This window comes from Pogona vitticeps, chromosome 1 (assembly GCF_051106095.1).
Source record: "Pogona vitticeps strain Pit_001003342236 chromosome 1, PviZW2.1, whole genome shotgun sequence".
Classification (NCBI taxonomy): domain Eukaryota; kingdom Metazoa; phylum Chordata; class Lepidosauria; order Squamata; family Agamidae; genus Pogona; species Pogona vitticeps.
In genome coordinates this window covers 184285635-184302282 of record NC_135783.1, presented here as the reverse complement: position 1 = coordinate 184302282, position 16648 = coordinate 184285635, and the positions used below count along the sequence as shown (strand labels likewise).

The 16648-nt window shown below is 38.3% G+C and overlaps 1 protein-coding gene across 2 annotated transcripts in view; it reads left to right on the top strand.

Moving 5' to 3' along the window:
- The first annotated feature begins 2525 nt into the window (after positions 1-2525).
- The window catches only part of LOC110079891 (aldehyde oxidase), a 59951-nt gene continuing 45828 nt past the window's right edge, over positions 2526-16648 (top strand). For both annotated transcript variants that reach the window (XM_072979049.2, XM_078379913.1), the window contains exons 1-12: positions 2526-3887; positions 7295-7403; positions 7786-7912; positions 9504-9571; positions 10567-10650; positions 11275-11355; positions 12429-12573; positions 13942-14034; positions 14246-14397; positions 14607-14700; positions 14913-15022; positions 16022-16206. In XM_072979049.2, the coding sequence (XP_072835150.2) occupies positions 3781-3887; positions 7295-7403; positions 7786-7912; positions 9504-9571; positions 10567-10650; positions 11275-11355; positions 12429-12573; positions 13942-14034; positions 14246-14397; positions 14607-14700; positions 14913-15022; positions 16022-16206 (1355 nt within the window). In that variant the 5' untranslated portion in view covers positions 2526-3780. The remainder of the gene's footprint in view (positions 3888-7294; positions 7404-7785; positions 7913-9503; positions 9572-10566; positions 10651-11274; positions 11356-12428; positions 12574-13941; positions 14035-14245; positions 14398-14606; positions 14701-14912; positions 15023-16021; positions 16207-16648) is intronic.

Here is a 16648-nt window from a genome sequence, read left to right as displayed (position 1 = left end):
AATCATGTTGCTCACAAAGTAAGTTGAACTAGAGTAGCCTAATGAATCAGTGGTGACTTGGTGAGCCAACTCCTCCATCATTTCAGTTGATTCAAATGAGCCTTCTCCAGATGTGACCTATGGAAGTCACACCAGGATTTCAGCCAATAAGTGTTTGTTTATTAAATGTATGGCAACCGCAGTTGGGGACTTTTTCTCTGTGTGATTGTCTTCTACTGATGTTACTGTATATGGTGCAATTTTTAATGTTAAGTTTCAGCAGTGGTATTCTTGAATGCATTCTTTTAGCAATACAGTATAGTATTCAGACTTTAACACAACACTAGGTAAAATCACTATGTCTATTCTCAAGAGTTAGAAAAAAGTACACAAGGGGCATGAGTTATTCATATAGGAATATAGGAAGCTGTTTAACAAGCCAGCCTTACTGGTCAATCTAGTTCAGTATTCTTAATTTGGTCAGCAGCACTGCTCTGGGTTCTCAGGCAGAGCTCTTTCTGGTTTGATCCTGGGACCTTACCAAATGTTTTGTTGTGAGTTTGTGCCTGAGATAAAATTTGAACTGGGGATTCCCCAGGTTATAGCACATACAGTACTTTTAGACATGACTGTACTATGTAAACTTCAGTCCTGCTTAATCCGTGTAACTGAAAGGCAAGCATGTTTTTATTTATCTTCCACTCTGTCCAATTTGATAGTTATGGCAAATTTTCAATTTTAAGCTCTAATAATTTGCTACATCCACTAAGATGCTCTGGATTGTAACATTTGCGCAGGAGCATGAGGAAGTGTAAAATGTTTGTATGAGAGAAGCTGTTCATTCACATTTTGAGATATTAACCATTTTCCAGGTTGGTAGGGTTGTGCTGCCTGTGTAGTCCTCCTTCTCTAAGGAAACGGAGATTCTTCATGTATTTTCCTTTTCCCGAAAAGCATATTCTTGTTGTTTTTCCCCTGTAGGTAGATATTCAAGTCAAGTCACCTTTAATACAGTCAAAGACCAACATCTACTGTAAATACACAAATAAAATAAATATATATTCTCCTATATTAAAAGTGTATATGTAAGACTTAAAAATATTCTAAGAGAAGTGATAAGTACTGCTGACTCAAATCTCTTTTCAGGATTCTCACTGGTAGCTAAAGCCTATCATTAATTCATTAAAACCTTCTCCTTAATAACAGCTGCTAAAATTTTCACCACATAGTATAAAATGCCTGTGTTATGTCCTGACAAAATTAAAAGGGTATAAAATGCCTCAGAGCACCCAGGAAATAATTTTAAATGAGGCTCAATGAAGCTTCTCCAAATATCAAAGTAAAAAGTGCAAAGCAAGAGAACACGAGTAACTGTTTCTGTTGCACCCAATTTGCAAAGCCATGTGCGTTGAAAGTACGGAGTCTTCTTATCCTTCCCTTCGTGTACGGCAGATGGCAGTGCATTTAGGCACTAACTCAAACCTCCACAATACAGTGTTTGCTGCATCACATTCCATGTGGATTATACAGCCCTCCAAAAACCCATGCATTCTGACTGACAAAGCCTGACTGGTGATTATCTTGGGAAGAAAGCTAGTTTCAACCAGATGCTAAAAATGGATATCCAAATCCTTCTTTCAACTTTCAAGAGCCTGACTTCCAGCTTCAAAGCTGCATCAGAGACCCAACGTGGTACCTGAAGGATATATCTCTGAAGATTCTCAGTCATCCAGGTGAGGTTATCTGGAAGTTGAGTCATGGCAACTGGACTTCTTTCTTACGAAGTTGAAATGTTTCGCTACTCATCCAAGTAGCTTCTTCAGTCTGAGGAGAGTTGGCAGGCGATGCCTGATGTATCCTCCACATTGGTTTAGACCAGGGGAAAGTGAAATCAATGTGGAAGTCCAGTTGCCATGACTCAACTTCCAGATACCTGAAAGATCACTCCCAGGAATCTTGTCTGCACCCTTTCCAAAAGTGTAAATGTGGAGTAAGGTCCTAATTGTGCACCATAGAGGAGTTAGTTGATTGACTTAGCCTGAAACACCTTTAGAGCCACTGGTATATACTGGCCCCGCTTGGTATAAAAAAATTCAACTTTGCAGATGCTGATCTCTGTGCTGCTTGGGTAATATATTCTGCACATGCCCTTTGAGTACCATTCACTTGAAAGATGATGCTGAGATTCCTGAAGACCCTACTGGTGCACAGATGCTTTGCTTTGACATTTTGGTGAACATGAGGATTCTAAAGGCACTCATAGTTTTAATTAAGGATGTCAATTGGAACAATGTTACCAAATAAAAATGAAGAAAGCTGTTGTGGATTTACAATTAATATTACGATGTTCCATTTTTGCAGATATCAGTGAAGAATGCTGATCCAGAAACAACATTGTTGTCCTACTTGAGAAAGAATCATATCTTTTTCTTTAGTGCACAGATAAGGCTGAGCACTGGATCACCAACAGATTGCACATGTACTCTGAGTCCAGGCAGGAAGAAATCCAAAGGCTAGTTCTACTGACAGAATCACTTCTCTCAGATGACACGTTACTACAATCCTTAAATCATGCATCCTTAAAATCAGCCCTGGGGAACAGGAGAACCCTTTAAAGCCAAATATCAGGCAGTGCAGAAGGCTTCAGTGGCAAGAAAGTTTGATCATGCTAGTTGCTAGTGGTAGTTTGCTAGTGGGACATTGGATATAGATCATAGCCCCCCACCTGAAAAACATAATGTGTGGAAGTATCCCAAGAATAATGTACTCTGTGTTGCTAAGGTCCGTGCTGGTCCAACAAAATGCATTAGTGTATGTTTTATGTTGTTAGCCGCCTAGAGTGGTCCTGATCCGACCAGATAGGCGGGATATAAGCCGCCCAGAGACCTTCGGGTAGTGTGGGCGGCATATAAGTTAAATAAATAAATAAATAAATAAATAAATAAATAAATAAATAAATAAATAAATAAATAAATAAATAAATAAATAAATTAATTAATAATAATAATAATAATAATAATAATAATAATAATAATAATAATAATAATAATAATAATAATAATAATAATAATAATAATAATAATAATAATAATAACCATGTTGCATTTCTTGTCTGCAACCAGCATGGTCTGTACTAAATGTGTAAGGTCATCATATCAGTTTATAGAAATTTATGTACTATGAGTGTTATTTAATATTGCTAGTTCAGACTTATGTAACAGAACTTTATACTTGCTTCTGGAACAACTTGCCTGTAGAGGCTGCCTCTCTGGGTGTCTTTAGAAGTAAACAAGACATGGCTATTTAGGCAGGCTTTCCCTCCTGCTATATCTTAATATTTACATTTTAACATCTTGGATTTTTGCATTTTTAATGGTTCTATTGTTTTTAAATTTTGTAATACTGCCCAGAGTTGACCATTGGTCTAGATGGGCGGGGTTTAAATCTAATGAAATGAAAATAAATAAAATAAAAATATACCTCCTCCCCCAACTACACTGATTTACCCCAAACTACCCACCAATCTCCTCTTGAGGATCATCCAACCCTTCAGAGTAAATTTAGGGAACATGTATATAAGAACAGAATCAAGTGACATGATTCCCACAAAGGAGTTGATACTAACAAGCTCTGCTGGGGGATGTTGTTCCACTGCCAATTATGTTCAACTTCATTTGCAGCTAGCAAATCAATCATTCCAGATGCATTAATTGCTTCAAAGGCTATTTGTTTGGAGCCTGAACTTCCTCATTGGCATGTGAAGTTATATTGATTTATGAATGGTGTGTTTCCTTGACGGCCATGCTTTCAGTCTGTCTCACAGGGACAAAGTATGGATGTGGAAGTGGGGGCTGTGGTGCCTGCACCGTAATGATATCCGTGCATAATCCAGTTTCTAACAAGATACTGTATCCTTTGTAATATTTTCCAGCGTCAACAGACTTAAGGGCATTAGATTAAGACCTTCGCTATTGAAATAAAATTTGTCTTCATGACAGCAAAAGATCTTTGGACTAAGTCTAATTGTTAGTCCTCATTAGAGTAGATACATTAGAACAAGGGGATTTACAACAGTGTTGATTTAACAGTCTTATTCATTCTCCTCTAGTTAGGACTGATAACTGGATTTAACTCTTAACATTTTATACATAGTCTTATCCAGAATGTACAGTATACCCTTATCCCAAATTTAACACATGTCAATAATACCAGGTCTTTATTACAGTTATGTATTTACTGCAATACTGCAGAATAGTTGAAGGCCAAGCAAGACATGACATTTGTCATGTAGTTGTGATTGTATCACTGATGGTTGTTTAATCCATAATTTCCCTTGTTCTAGGACCTGATATGCTCTAGTAGCAAAATTTAACAGTCCAGCTTGATGGTTCATACCAGGAGAATACAGGAACAGTCTAGATAGGCATAGTCTAAACAGCAGAGTCTGTGGAAGGTCCAAGTAAGTGGAAGAATTTTTTTAAAGTGTGTTAGGGCATTGCATATGCACTGTATCACTTTAAAACAATGAAAGACAAAACAGGAGGGGGCAAGCAGGGTTTTTTCCCCCTTTACTTTTCTCTTAAAGGTCTGTTCAAGAGTCCATAGCTGTATCAGGAAAGTTCTTGACTGGAACTTTAATACACTTTAAATAATTTTTTCCTCACTTCGTTGGCCCCTTCATAGAGTCAAGGCAGTGTTTAATTTCCCCAGTATCCTGAACAACATAAACCTAACAACACAATAAAATACAATTACATAATACACCAGTGCCACCTTCACCCTCAGGACTTGCATTATTAATATTTTAAAAATTCATTCAATCCATTTTCTCTCCAAAAATTCATTGTTTCTTCCATCAGCATATACCCCTTTCATCTCCGAAATATATATTCCAGGAATACACTCCATATTTTCTTAAAATCATTATTTTTGATAGGCCTCTTTGTATTTTCATATCACGTGTCAATTTATCATTAATTGCCATATCCCATAATCCTCTATACCATTCCTCTAAATTAATTTGGTTATCATTTTTCCAATTTCTTGCAAATATAAATGTGGCTACCGTAACCATTATTACAATTAAATCCTTATTTTCTTTCAGCAATTGATCTTTCTTAACCATGTTCAATAAAGCCATTGACAGGGACATTTGAATATTTAATCCAGTTATTTCTCTTATTTCTTTAAAATTTTGCTACAATTCTTTCTTACTTCACGTAACCACCACATATGTAAATACATCCCCTTCTCTGTTTTTACACCTCCAACATAGTGCTGTTAAATTTTTATTTATTATATTCAGTTTTACCGGCTTCAAATACCACCTCCATATTACCTTATAACAATTTTCCTTTATCCTCACAGACATGTTCTTCATAATTCTCACATTTTATCCCATTCTTCTCCTACTGCTCCTTTATCCAAATCATGTTGCCACTGTGCTTTTAATCCTTGTGTATCCTGTTCAGCCTGACTTAATAGTTTATATATTTCACTTACAGTTCTCTTTCTTTCTTTTCCTCTAATTTCAGTCTTTTTTCAATAATCTCTACAAATTTTGTCATTTTTCTACTTTTCCCTTCCTTACTTTTCCATTCCCTTGTCCACCTTTCTATTTGAATCATGTTAAACCAAGAAATCCCCTCTCCTCCCAAAATCTCTTTTATATTTCCTTTATCTTCTTCTCCATCCCATCTTTTATCCTATTTATCCCTTTATCTTTTAATATATTCTTAAGAGTTTTTAAAAAAGATTTTCTGGAAAATTCTTTAAATGCACAACCTGGGATAAGGGAGACGTCAGTGGGCTCAATACACTCCTAAACTTTTTCCAGTTTTCTAAAATATTTTTAAGGAAAGGGTTAGTAATCTTTTTAAATCTCTTCTCCAGTCTTTTCTTTAAGCAATATACTTTAAATTTTTTCTTCCTTACCCTGCATTTCTATTTCTGTCCAAATTAAATTTTTATTACTTTTAATACTATCTGGCATATGTCTGAGTCGATTTGCTATAGAATTTTAAATTGGGTAATCCAAGACCTCAATTTTTTTGTGTTACATACCATAATTTCTTATTTATCTTCATTCATTTATATCCATTACAGTAACAATTTATCATTATCTGCCATTCTTTCAATTGTTTTTCTGTAATTTTATAGGAAGCGTCCAAAATATAAAGTTTAATTTAAAAATAATTTTCATTTTACATAATGCTACTCTACCAAACCAGGAAATCTTTAATTTCTGATAATCTTTTATCCGTCCAGTTATCTCTTTTTTCAGTCTATCCAAATTTATTTTAATTACAGTGGTGCCTCGCAAGACGAGCGCTCCGTTTAACGACAAATCCGCATTATGATGAGGTTTTTGCGATCGCAAAATGATGTTCTGAATGGGGGAATTTCGCTGCGCGACGATCGGTTCCCTGTTTCGGGAACCGATTTTTGCTTCCCGACGATCAAAATAGCTGATCGTCGGGTTTTCAAAATGGACACCGGGTGCTCAAAATGGCTCCCCGCTGTGTTTAGGAGCCATTTTTCGCTGCACAGGCACCCCAAAATGGCCGTCTCTATGGAGGATCTTTGCTGGACGGTGAGTTCTTAGCTGATTGGAACACATTAACCAGGTTTTAATGCGTTTCAATGGTTTTTTATTTTCGCTTTACGTTTTCGTTCTACAGCGATTTCGCTGGAACGAATTAACGTCGTAATGCAAGGCACCACTGTATATCCTGTAAGTTCCAGGTAATATTAATCCTGAAATATTTAATAACATTTTCCATTATTCCTCCAAATATTGTTTTCGTTCTTCTTTTCTCCTTATCTGAGTGGTTTAACAATAAACATTCTGACTTTCCCCAATTTGCTTTTAATACCATTACATCCTTGAATTCCTCGTAAAGCTTGTGTTAGATCTAAACCAGATTGAGCCTACCCACACCAAAATAGTAGAAGCCTTGTGACAGTAGTGCCAGTAGGACCGCTCGGGGTGGGGGCTGGTTCAGTCTAGCAAAGACATCCTCTGATCGGCATCTTTAAGAGCAAACCAGCCCTTTCCTAGTGTATTGAATCAAACAGCAAGCTAAACACCCATGTAGTCAGTCTCATTGCTGGGTCTGCCGGGATACATGCACTCAGCGCATTTGCACAAGAGCAATAATAGGCCCAGTTTGGACCTGCGGAGTTCACAGATTTCTCAAATGAAGTACGACATTATTATACCTAACTCATCCCCAGATTTTAATTGCCACGTAACAGTGTCCAAAACTGACTGTATAGCCCTTGATTCCTTGATTCTTTCCATTCTAATCTCAAGGCATTATTCAGCCAATGCTTGCCTAATTCCCATCTGTTCATTGCATGGCACAGCTGTCACAACTGTTGAAGGTATTGGAAGCACCAAATCCAGGATTCATCCTGTTCAGGTGAGCAAATGATGGCCTGGTTTCTTTCTTTCAGATACGAACAGATTTGCAGGTTATAGATTTTATCATTGAAGCATCTGAGTTGAATGGGCAAGGGCTCTAGCAAGAATGATAGAGAAGTGCTTTATAGGCAGCATGCCCCACTTGCTAGATCTAGGGAGGGGCTGCTTCATTCCGCAACAAGGGGAGGGCTCCCTATTCAGCCAAGAGCTACTTACGGATTAGTCCCAAGTGTCTCTAGTTAGTGCTGGGAAAGATCTGTGTCTTCTGAAATTCAATAGCTCTGAGCTCGTTGGAACAACAGTCCCAGGTAATGGTAACATCCTGTGTTCTTTAATGGCTGGTTTATATTTTGCTGTTTTGTCATTACTGTTGTTTCTAGGAAAGACTTGCTAAATGCCATGGCTCCCAGTGTGGTTTTTGTACTCCTGGAATGGTTATGTCTGTCTACGCTTTATTACAAAACCATGCAGAACCATCTTCAGAACAGATATATGAAGCACTGGCAGGTATGGGTCTAAAACAGAAAACGTGTTTTGTCAAAGCTTGTTTATTTATTTATTAAATTTATATCCCGCCCATTTAGACCACATCTACTCTGGGCGGCTTACAGTAAAAATATCATAAAACAATAAAAACAACAATTTAAATCAGTAATATTAGTATCCTTCAAGATGGGAAAAGTATAGGCGGAATTTAAAATAGAAAAGTAAAAATTTACTGGCCTCCGACCAACTTCAAAGTGGTCCAGCAACTAATGAAGAAATTCACCAAGGGAGGGAGAACAGTGAGAAAACAAAATTAAAAAGAACAAAAAAGAAAAGAAAAGAAAACCAGACTGAAGTGGCGGGGGGAAACACTCCCGACCAGCTACCAGTCTGCCATCTTGAAGGATAATTGTTATATTAATTGAAAAGTTAAAAATTCTCATTCAGTTATTTGTTATGCAGGGCATGAAAAATACTGTTAGGCATAAAAAGAAAACTATTTATGCCTGGTTTGTTCTATATTTAGAAATATTTCTGTGCATGAAACATGGAAAATGAAATCAGAAAGGAATGTATGAATTTCCCTCTAATCTCTCCATGCTCTCAACACATTCAGTTTAATGTCGTGTTTCCTGCAACCACAAGAAATCAGACTTTGGGTTCCAGTTGCAAAATGGATTAAATAGACTTCTCTCTAGCTAAAACCACCACAGCTGTTAATTCTAGAAGAAATGTCAGTATTACTAATACCTCCTAATTCAAAATCTCTACTGAAACTTTGACTTTGTATCTGTAAATGGGGTAGGAGATATTTCACAAAGTTTTCCTTCTCCTTTAACTTCCTAGCCCATGTCCCATGTGACATGAGGCGCAATTACCCAGCTTTGTTCTACTTTGATCTGCAGTTTTTCAAAGCAGGTCCCTGCTGATTCCCAAACATGAAATCACTGCAGCCATATGACAAACAGGTAGTTGCAGGAGTCAGCAGGGGCAGGGGCAGAGAAAGTTGTCAGATATCCCTATGGAGCTCTAACAGCAAAAGCTGCCTTTGATATGAGGAGGTGTCCGATGGCAGTTTCCATTAGAAGCACAGTGTCTACTTTGCCTCTCCCCCCAATCTGACATTTAGTCCATCTGACATCTTGCTTATCAGCACTAATTTTAAAGCACGTTTGAAAGGGGGGGAAAAGCACTGTTTGGAGGCAGCAAGGGAAAGGTGGCCTTTAAATAAAACAAACAAACAAATAACAGGACCTCAATAGAAGGAAACTGACATCCAATCATTCAGGCAATCACACAGAGTCGAAAGTGAGGAAAAGCAATGCCAGTGAACTGGAGCACATTTAAGTCACCCCTGCTGGCTATATTTTTTAAAAAAGACAACTTTCCACTAAAAAGTGATGATTTCCCACCAAGCTTCCCTGGGCTTATCTTTGTGTCGTGTAGTCACCAGCTTATAATTCATTGTTGCTTGTGGCAAATCCCATTTAAACTTCAGAGTGAATGACCAATTTAAATCCCCTCTTGGAAAGAGTTGTCCAGAAAAGATGGCAGTTCTGTTGTGAAATAAGAATTTCAGTTGCTAACTTTATTATGCTCTTCCTTCCTTAAGGCAATCTCTGCCGTTGTACAGGATACAGGCCAATAGTTGAAGGCTGCAAGACCTTCTGTAAAACAAAGGTAAGGTTTTTTTTGCGGGGGGGGGGGGGTCATTCTCCTGGTTACATGATCTGGCGTATTCCTCTGTCTCTTTGCCAATACAGTACACATTTTTAAAAAGAACTAAATTAAATTTTGTAAGGCTGAACAAATATCCTAGAAATAGCAAAGCATACATTTCAGACACTAGCAGAGAACCAACGGCTTGGATTCCTATGTAATACAAAAGTTGAAATCCTGTTTGAGCAGATATACCATGTAAAGGTGGAGAAGTCACCATCTGTGGCAATTTTTGGGACTACTTTTTAAAAAAAGGTTTCACTTGAAAGTCCCAATGCTCCGCTGGAACCCCCAGTTAAGTCATTGTGGCAGTGACAGTTTTCAGAAATTAAAGACTTCTCTCCTGTCCTGCAGCTGACAATGACTTTCCCACAATGAAAGGGATTCTAGAAGAGTTTCAGGGTGATCAGAAATGTTTAATTTTTGGAAAAGTCTCCATGGCTGGTTTCGCACAACTTACAAAACAGGGTTTCAGCCATAGCAGTATAATGTGTGAAAACTGTAGAGATTTTCAGCAACTGCAATGATTGACTTTGGTGTGGGAGGTGTCTTTGTGTCTTTGTGTGTTTGTGTTCCAATGAAAAAAAATGATATTGAGTGACTTCTGAGGTATTTCCTGATCCCAAGGGAATTGCAATATACTAGGAAATGGTTAGGGGGTCTTGCATTTCTAAAACCTGTTAAGAATTGCAGTGTCTCCCACAAATGAGGTAAATATATTGACAACTAGAAATGTCACTCCTGCTTTTTGGTATCATGGCTTGCACAAAAAGAAGAAGAAAAGAAAAAAAAGTAAGGGGTTATTTTGTATTCCAGTATTCTACTGGCTACAAGAAAAAAGTACTCAAAGCTGAGTCTGAGTTCGTTGCACTTCGAGTGAAGTCCCAGGCAAAAATATCAAATCAGACGTTTCATAGATTTACCATGTTAACAATAAATTCTGATTCTTTCTTTAGGACTTTCAATCTTGTAACATAAAGGAGAAAATAAACTGTTGCTTGGACATAGAGGAAGGCTTCTCTTCCTATGAACAAAATGACGTATGTGTCTGTTTTTGTGCATTTATGTTCACTATAAGAATTGTAAGGGGTAAGTCTTAGAAAGATAAAACTCCTTCAACACAATTTTGTCTATGCCCTGCCTTTGTTTCTCTGGAATTATGCCACATTCTCCATGCTTGCATGCTTACTCCTTACTCCACGTTTTTAGACTCATGGCTTCTACACTATATGTGCAAGCCAAAGAAATAACAGCCACTGTGAAAAATGCCCCAAAAGGCAGGACATATGTTAATTAAAGTGTGAAAGTGCAAGATTGGGCTGGAAGCCAGTAATTTGATTGTACATATAATTTGGCATGTAATATATGGCTCTTTCTTGCCACATGTTACACAATTAAATTACCATATTTTCCTGCATATAATGTTTGCACTATATGGGTTTTTTTTCAAGTCATGGGACCTGCCACATGTTATATCCGTAAGGGACACCATAGTCTTTTCAGTGATTAGGGCCTTTAAAGGTCTTAATCTGGCCCTGCAATGCATAATAGTCTAAAATTCTCAGAGGTAGCATCCAGGTTGCTAGGTGCTTACTGAGAGGAATTCAAAGAGCGGTTTGGGTACTCTTGCCCACATAATAACGTATTGTTTCTGTGTCTTACAGATTTGCAGAAAGCTCTTCATAGCAGAAGAATTCCAAACACAGGATTCAACCCAGAAACCTACTTTTCCACCTGAGCTGATAGTAAGATGAGAATCTCTTGCCTTCAGTCTCCTGAACTGAATATATCCTAAATTATGTCAGTAGCTCCCATTAAGAGCCAGATCCAACACAGAGCCCCTGGCATCGGTGGGCTTAGGTGTGCTGTACATAACTACGTAAGACTGGGCTGCTTTATTCATGCTGTGCCACTAAGCTTCTCAAGAGTACTCAGAAAGCTTTCCTAGGAAGGCAGAGGTCATTGATATGACTAATAATGCCTCCCCACTGACTACTGTACTTCGAGTATCTAAAGCCTAAATAGCACATTGCATTAGAAAAGATGGGCAAGTTAACTGTTTTTGTTTACGGAATGCCCTAATGACCACAATAGTTTGAAAAAAAAAGATAGATTTCCCCTCTTTCTACCTCAGTTTCATGATTTGCTCTTTAGCACAAGACATTTCCCTCCACAGGGCCTCAGATTCAGATTCAAGTTGTGGACTTGGGGTTAGAGAGCTTTAGTTGTGTGCCTATTGTAGCGCTATTCGAGGCACCTTAGCTGGCTTCTTTGCATAGGAGGAAAGTCCACAGTTTGCACCTGAAAATATCTTCCCCTCAATGCAAATGGCAGTTGTGCAAATGTGAAATGCAGCCCTGAATTGGGCTGGAAATGATCAAGCCAGTTATCAGCTCCCAACGATATGAGCTGGTGATTAGTTGCTATGTCCCCACACATTCCTTTTATATTCCCGGACAGCCGCAAAAAGACTGCAAGCTTTAACTTCTCACTTCTAAGACTCAGTGTGGTTAATCTTAATTACAGTTAGCAGCCATATAAACTGTGTTTTGAAATAAGCTTGTTTCAACTAACTAGAATTAAGAGTGATGCAGTTTATTCCAGGTTAGTGCAGTTAGTTCAAATCAGAATTTAATATTTTCAAAGTTCTACTGCTTAACTGTGCCACAGCAGGAAAAGGGAAGGATATGAATCTCCATCCCAGAAGATATTTGGTTTAGCTGGGAAGAGTTAAAATGTCTGAGGGATTCTGAGAACCTTTCTCTGAAAGAGTTGTGTTTGTGTTTTAAATGTTAACTCTATAATTTTTCCTTTATAGTTAATGGCTACTGACCAGCATAAAAGAACTCTAGTTTTCCATGGACAAAGGACAACATGGATTTCTCCAGTGACTCTAAAGGAAGTGCTAGAGCTGAAATCCAAATTTCCCAAAGCACCTCTTGTAGTGGGAAATACAGTTGTTGGTAATTACAGCAGCAATATCAATAAAAACAAGTGTTGGCTTTAATGAAAACTCAAATAACCTCCCAGAAGCCATGCTTATTTTATGTTGTGACCTTTATTAATGTTTGAGATCGCTCTGAGAAATTCTGTGAAGATTCTAAGACTGCTTAGATGTTCCTATCACTTCCAAAGTTTCTTGTAAAAAGCGGACAATCGACTAGTTGTTCACTGGCTCCCAACTGTTGCAATGCTAAAAAGAGTCAATTAAAAGGGATCTATGCAGAATAAATTTTATTTCGAACTTATGGCAATACATTGACAATATGACTAGGAGCTGACCGAATAGAACAGAAGTTCTACTATGTTGATTATCTGGCACCCCTCCCCAGTTATGATAACACAATGCTCAGATACTGTGGCACTGGTGCAGCTACTGTACCAGACAAAACCTCATGGTCTGTGCAATGAACCACTGAAAGTTACTATTCTCAAGATGTGTCAATGAACCCCCTTTAGCTGCTTCCTTCCCTGTGTGAGTTTTTTTCCCCAAGGATTGCTGCACACTCTCTACAAGACATTTGTCAAGGCATGTGTATCCTGTGTTTTATTCTCCTTGCTGAGTAGCATAGGCATCCTTCAGTCTCGAGAGACTATGGTAACATGCTCTGAATTGAGGAGTGTCCTCTCCAGAGCATGAAGCCCGGGTAAGGTTATATGGAGGATAGGCTGTTACCCAAGCAGCAGACCCCCCCTCTCCACATTGCTGAAATGGTCCAATGGAAAGGCAAGAGCCAATACAACTGGTTCCAGCGACGTCGCAGGAGTTGGCAGAACGACACGAACTGCCTTCGGGACTCCAGCTCTGGATTTGGCCTCGAGGTTAACTCCTGAAGCCTTTTCCATGAGTGGATAAAGCCACAAGGCAGTGGAGGTTTGAAATCGGAGTTTTCCTTCTCCTAGATGGGCTGCCTTCCATGGCTAACGAGCCCCACCTACCTGTCCTTGCTGAGTATTGTGTTCCAAAACCACATTGTGAGCAACGTAATAGGAGTCAAGCTCCCGCCTGACGGAGTGCCTGCAGTCTTGTTGTAACAGAGTGGTGGCATTCTAGTCCATAGTTGCTCACAGAATGGATGTTCAGTGCAGTATCGCTACATGTGTTGTGAATCAAGGAATTGTGGTGGGGCCAGGGTGTTGTGAGTTCATCAGGCTATGATGGGTTCTCTGCAGACATGAGAAATTAGGAGCCCCAGCCCCTAACTGTTGTGTTTTGGCAGTGTTTCTGTGGAGGCTGGAGGTGTGGCTGCCATTTCCACTCCATTTTAGCATCTTCACGTGATGTCTGGATCTATCTTATGCTAGTAACTTTTCTGTATTGTTTTTATTAGGACTCAACATGAAATTTAAAGATGCTTCTCATCCAGTTATCATCTCTCCTTCTAGGATTTTTGATCTGAATGCTGTGATTTTCTCAAAAACAGGTGAATGTTTCCTCTTCTGTTGTCTCTTCAGCATTTCCCTGATCTCTTTCAAAGCTGCTTGATCAGGGCGTTTTAGACATACTATGACTTCTGCATTCTGGAAGTGTTTTTCAGGTTGATGTCCAACTGGGTAGTCACAGCAAGAGAGATATATATGTTTTTATAGCTAGATACCTGAGTATCACTGCTTAAAATGTCTTTCTTGTCACAGGCCTGACACTAGGAGCTGCCTGCAGCTTGTCCTTAACGAAAGCCATCTTGACCCAGGCTGTCTCAGATCTACCATGGGAGAAAGCAGAGATCTTCCGTGCCCTCCTGAAGCAATTAAAACATCTGGGTGGACAGCAGATCAGGAACATTGCTGTATGTTTCTGGTATCAACTAAATGAACAGATTCTAAAATTTTCAATAGTTGGTGTTTCTTTACTCAGAGTGATTGAATGTTCCTTTTCATAGTACAGGTCATTTCCATTTTATTCATGTACTTAGCATATTCTTATTGGCCTCCAAAATAGATGCTGAGTTATCTTTATGGAAAATGGAGAGTAAAAATCACTTCCTTCTCCCTTCAGAGTTTAGGAGGTAACATCATCAGCAGACATCCATCCTCAGACCTGAATCCTGTTCTTGCTGTTGGCCGCTGTGTTCTGAATCTGGTATCTTTACGTACGTACGGACTGACAAAGCCAATTCTTGCTTATCTGTTACAATTAAACAGCATTTTCTGGGTTGGGAATACTGTTCAAATCCTATAAGAAGGGGCACATCATGATTGGTTTTGTCTTGTCCTGCAATTCTGTGTAAATATGTTCATAAATAAATATCTCAGATAGCAAAAGGACAGACTGTATCTTCTAGTAAAGCAGTTTATTCTGCAGGTGGAACTCGGCAAATTCCATTGAACGAAGACTTCTTGAATGGGATTGAAAATGCTGTTCTCGCGCCAGATGAGGTTTTATTGTCAGTTTATATCCCTTACTCAGAGAAGGTAAGGATTTTATTTAATTTTTATTGCCCTGGGTGTCTTGACCTTTTGTGTTCAGCTAAGTGGAAGTATTTATTTATTATATTTATATCCCATAATTTGAACATATAATTTATTTATTTATATCCTAATTTCCCCAAATTCAAATTCAAGGTAGCTGAGAACAAAATTAGCATTAGTGATAAAGTGTTGAGTTTAAAGGAAATTAATCTGTGAAAACTGAAATTGTACAAAAAAAGATAACATTTACTTTGTTATTAAATTATTCACTCTAACCAATCATTTGAAATGCCTAGATATGACCAGTCATGATCTAAATTAAAGACAAAATTTAATGCACCTTGCTATATGCTCAATGAATATAATGCTATACTCAGTGCTCAAATATAATGCTATTAATGCTTAATAATTAACATTCCTTTCAAAATCATTGTTGTACATTTTAATAAATCAGAAGCAATACATTAATTCTTAACAAATTGTTTCAAAAAATGTTTATATCCTACCTTTTTTCATCATGTAAGGAAAGACCATTACCAAGGCTTCCTGTCCTGATGCTGAGATACAGAAGAGCTAATAAGCAGCCACAAATGTCTTGCTTTATTGGTAGCCATTGCTTGGCCTTCCTTCTTCCCCATATTTCCTTTGTTCTTCTACCTTAGGGCTCATTTACATAGTTGATAGAATATGCATGTGGGACTTGTCTGTCTGTTGTTCTACTTTCCTTGGTCATTTCTTCATTTCAAAGAGTAAAGAAAATCCCACCTTTTGCCCAACAATTTCCCCCACCCCACAGTTTTTTGCAAGGTGTGAAGCCACACTTTAGGGAGATGTCTTTTAAGTGCCTTCTGGAAGGCTATTATTCATATGTTTCTAAAAATGAACATTGATGTTAATATTTCATAAAGTGGTACCAGGACCTTTCACAACCTTGGAGGATATAAGTATTGTGAATCGTGGTTGAAAAGAATGCCTAATTAAGCTTCCTTTCTTTCCTCTCAGGGTGAGCTTGTGTCAGCCTTCCGCCAGGCCCAGCGGCGGGAAAATGCCCTGCCTATTGTCAATGCCGGAATGAGGATTTTGTTTAAACCGGATTCAGCTGTTATTACCGATTTAAGCATTTTTTATGGAGGCATTGCTTCCACCACAGTCAGCGCAAAGAAATCTTGTCAGTTGCTTCTAGGAAGGTAAAGTGAGCATTTATTCATGAATGCACGTATCAGTGCCAAAGTTCTGCCAGCCTCTGCTGGCTTTAATGGGGTCACTGGGAGCCAGTGGAAATGACAGGCAAGATGATCAAAGTGGTCACTGTGTTATCCTTTGCAAACATTTCAACAAGAAACACAAAGCAAAGAAGAAAGATGTTGTGTCACCTAAAAGACGGTTCTATTTTAATATAGCTTTTGTGAACACATTCACTTTGTCTTTTTTGCTTTTGTGTTGTGTTGTGTTTCTTGCTGAAGATGTTATGTTGTTTTTGCCTTTTGATGAAAGCTGGATTAGACGAGCCCCTCGTATGTCATTTCTACAGCCTCTTCTCCTTATGTACAGGGTTTATCCATGTAGAAAAATCGTCACATTTGAAGAGGGTCTAAGAACTGATTTTAACTCTGTATCAACAGATGAATG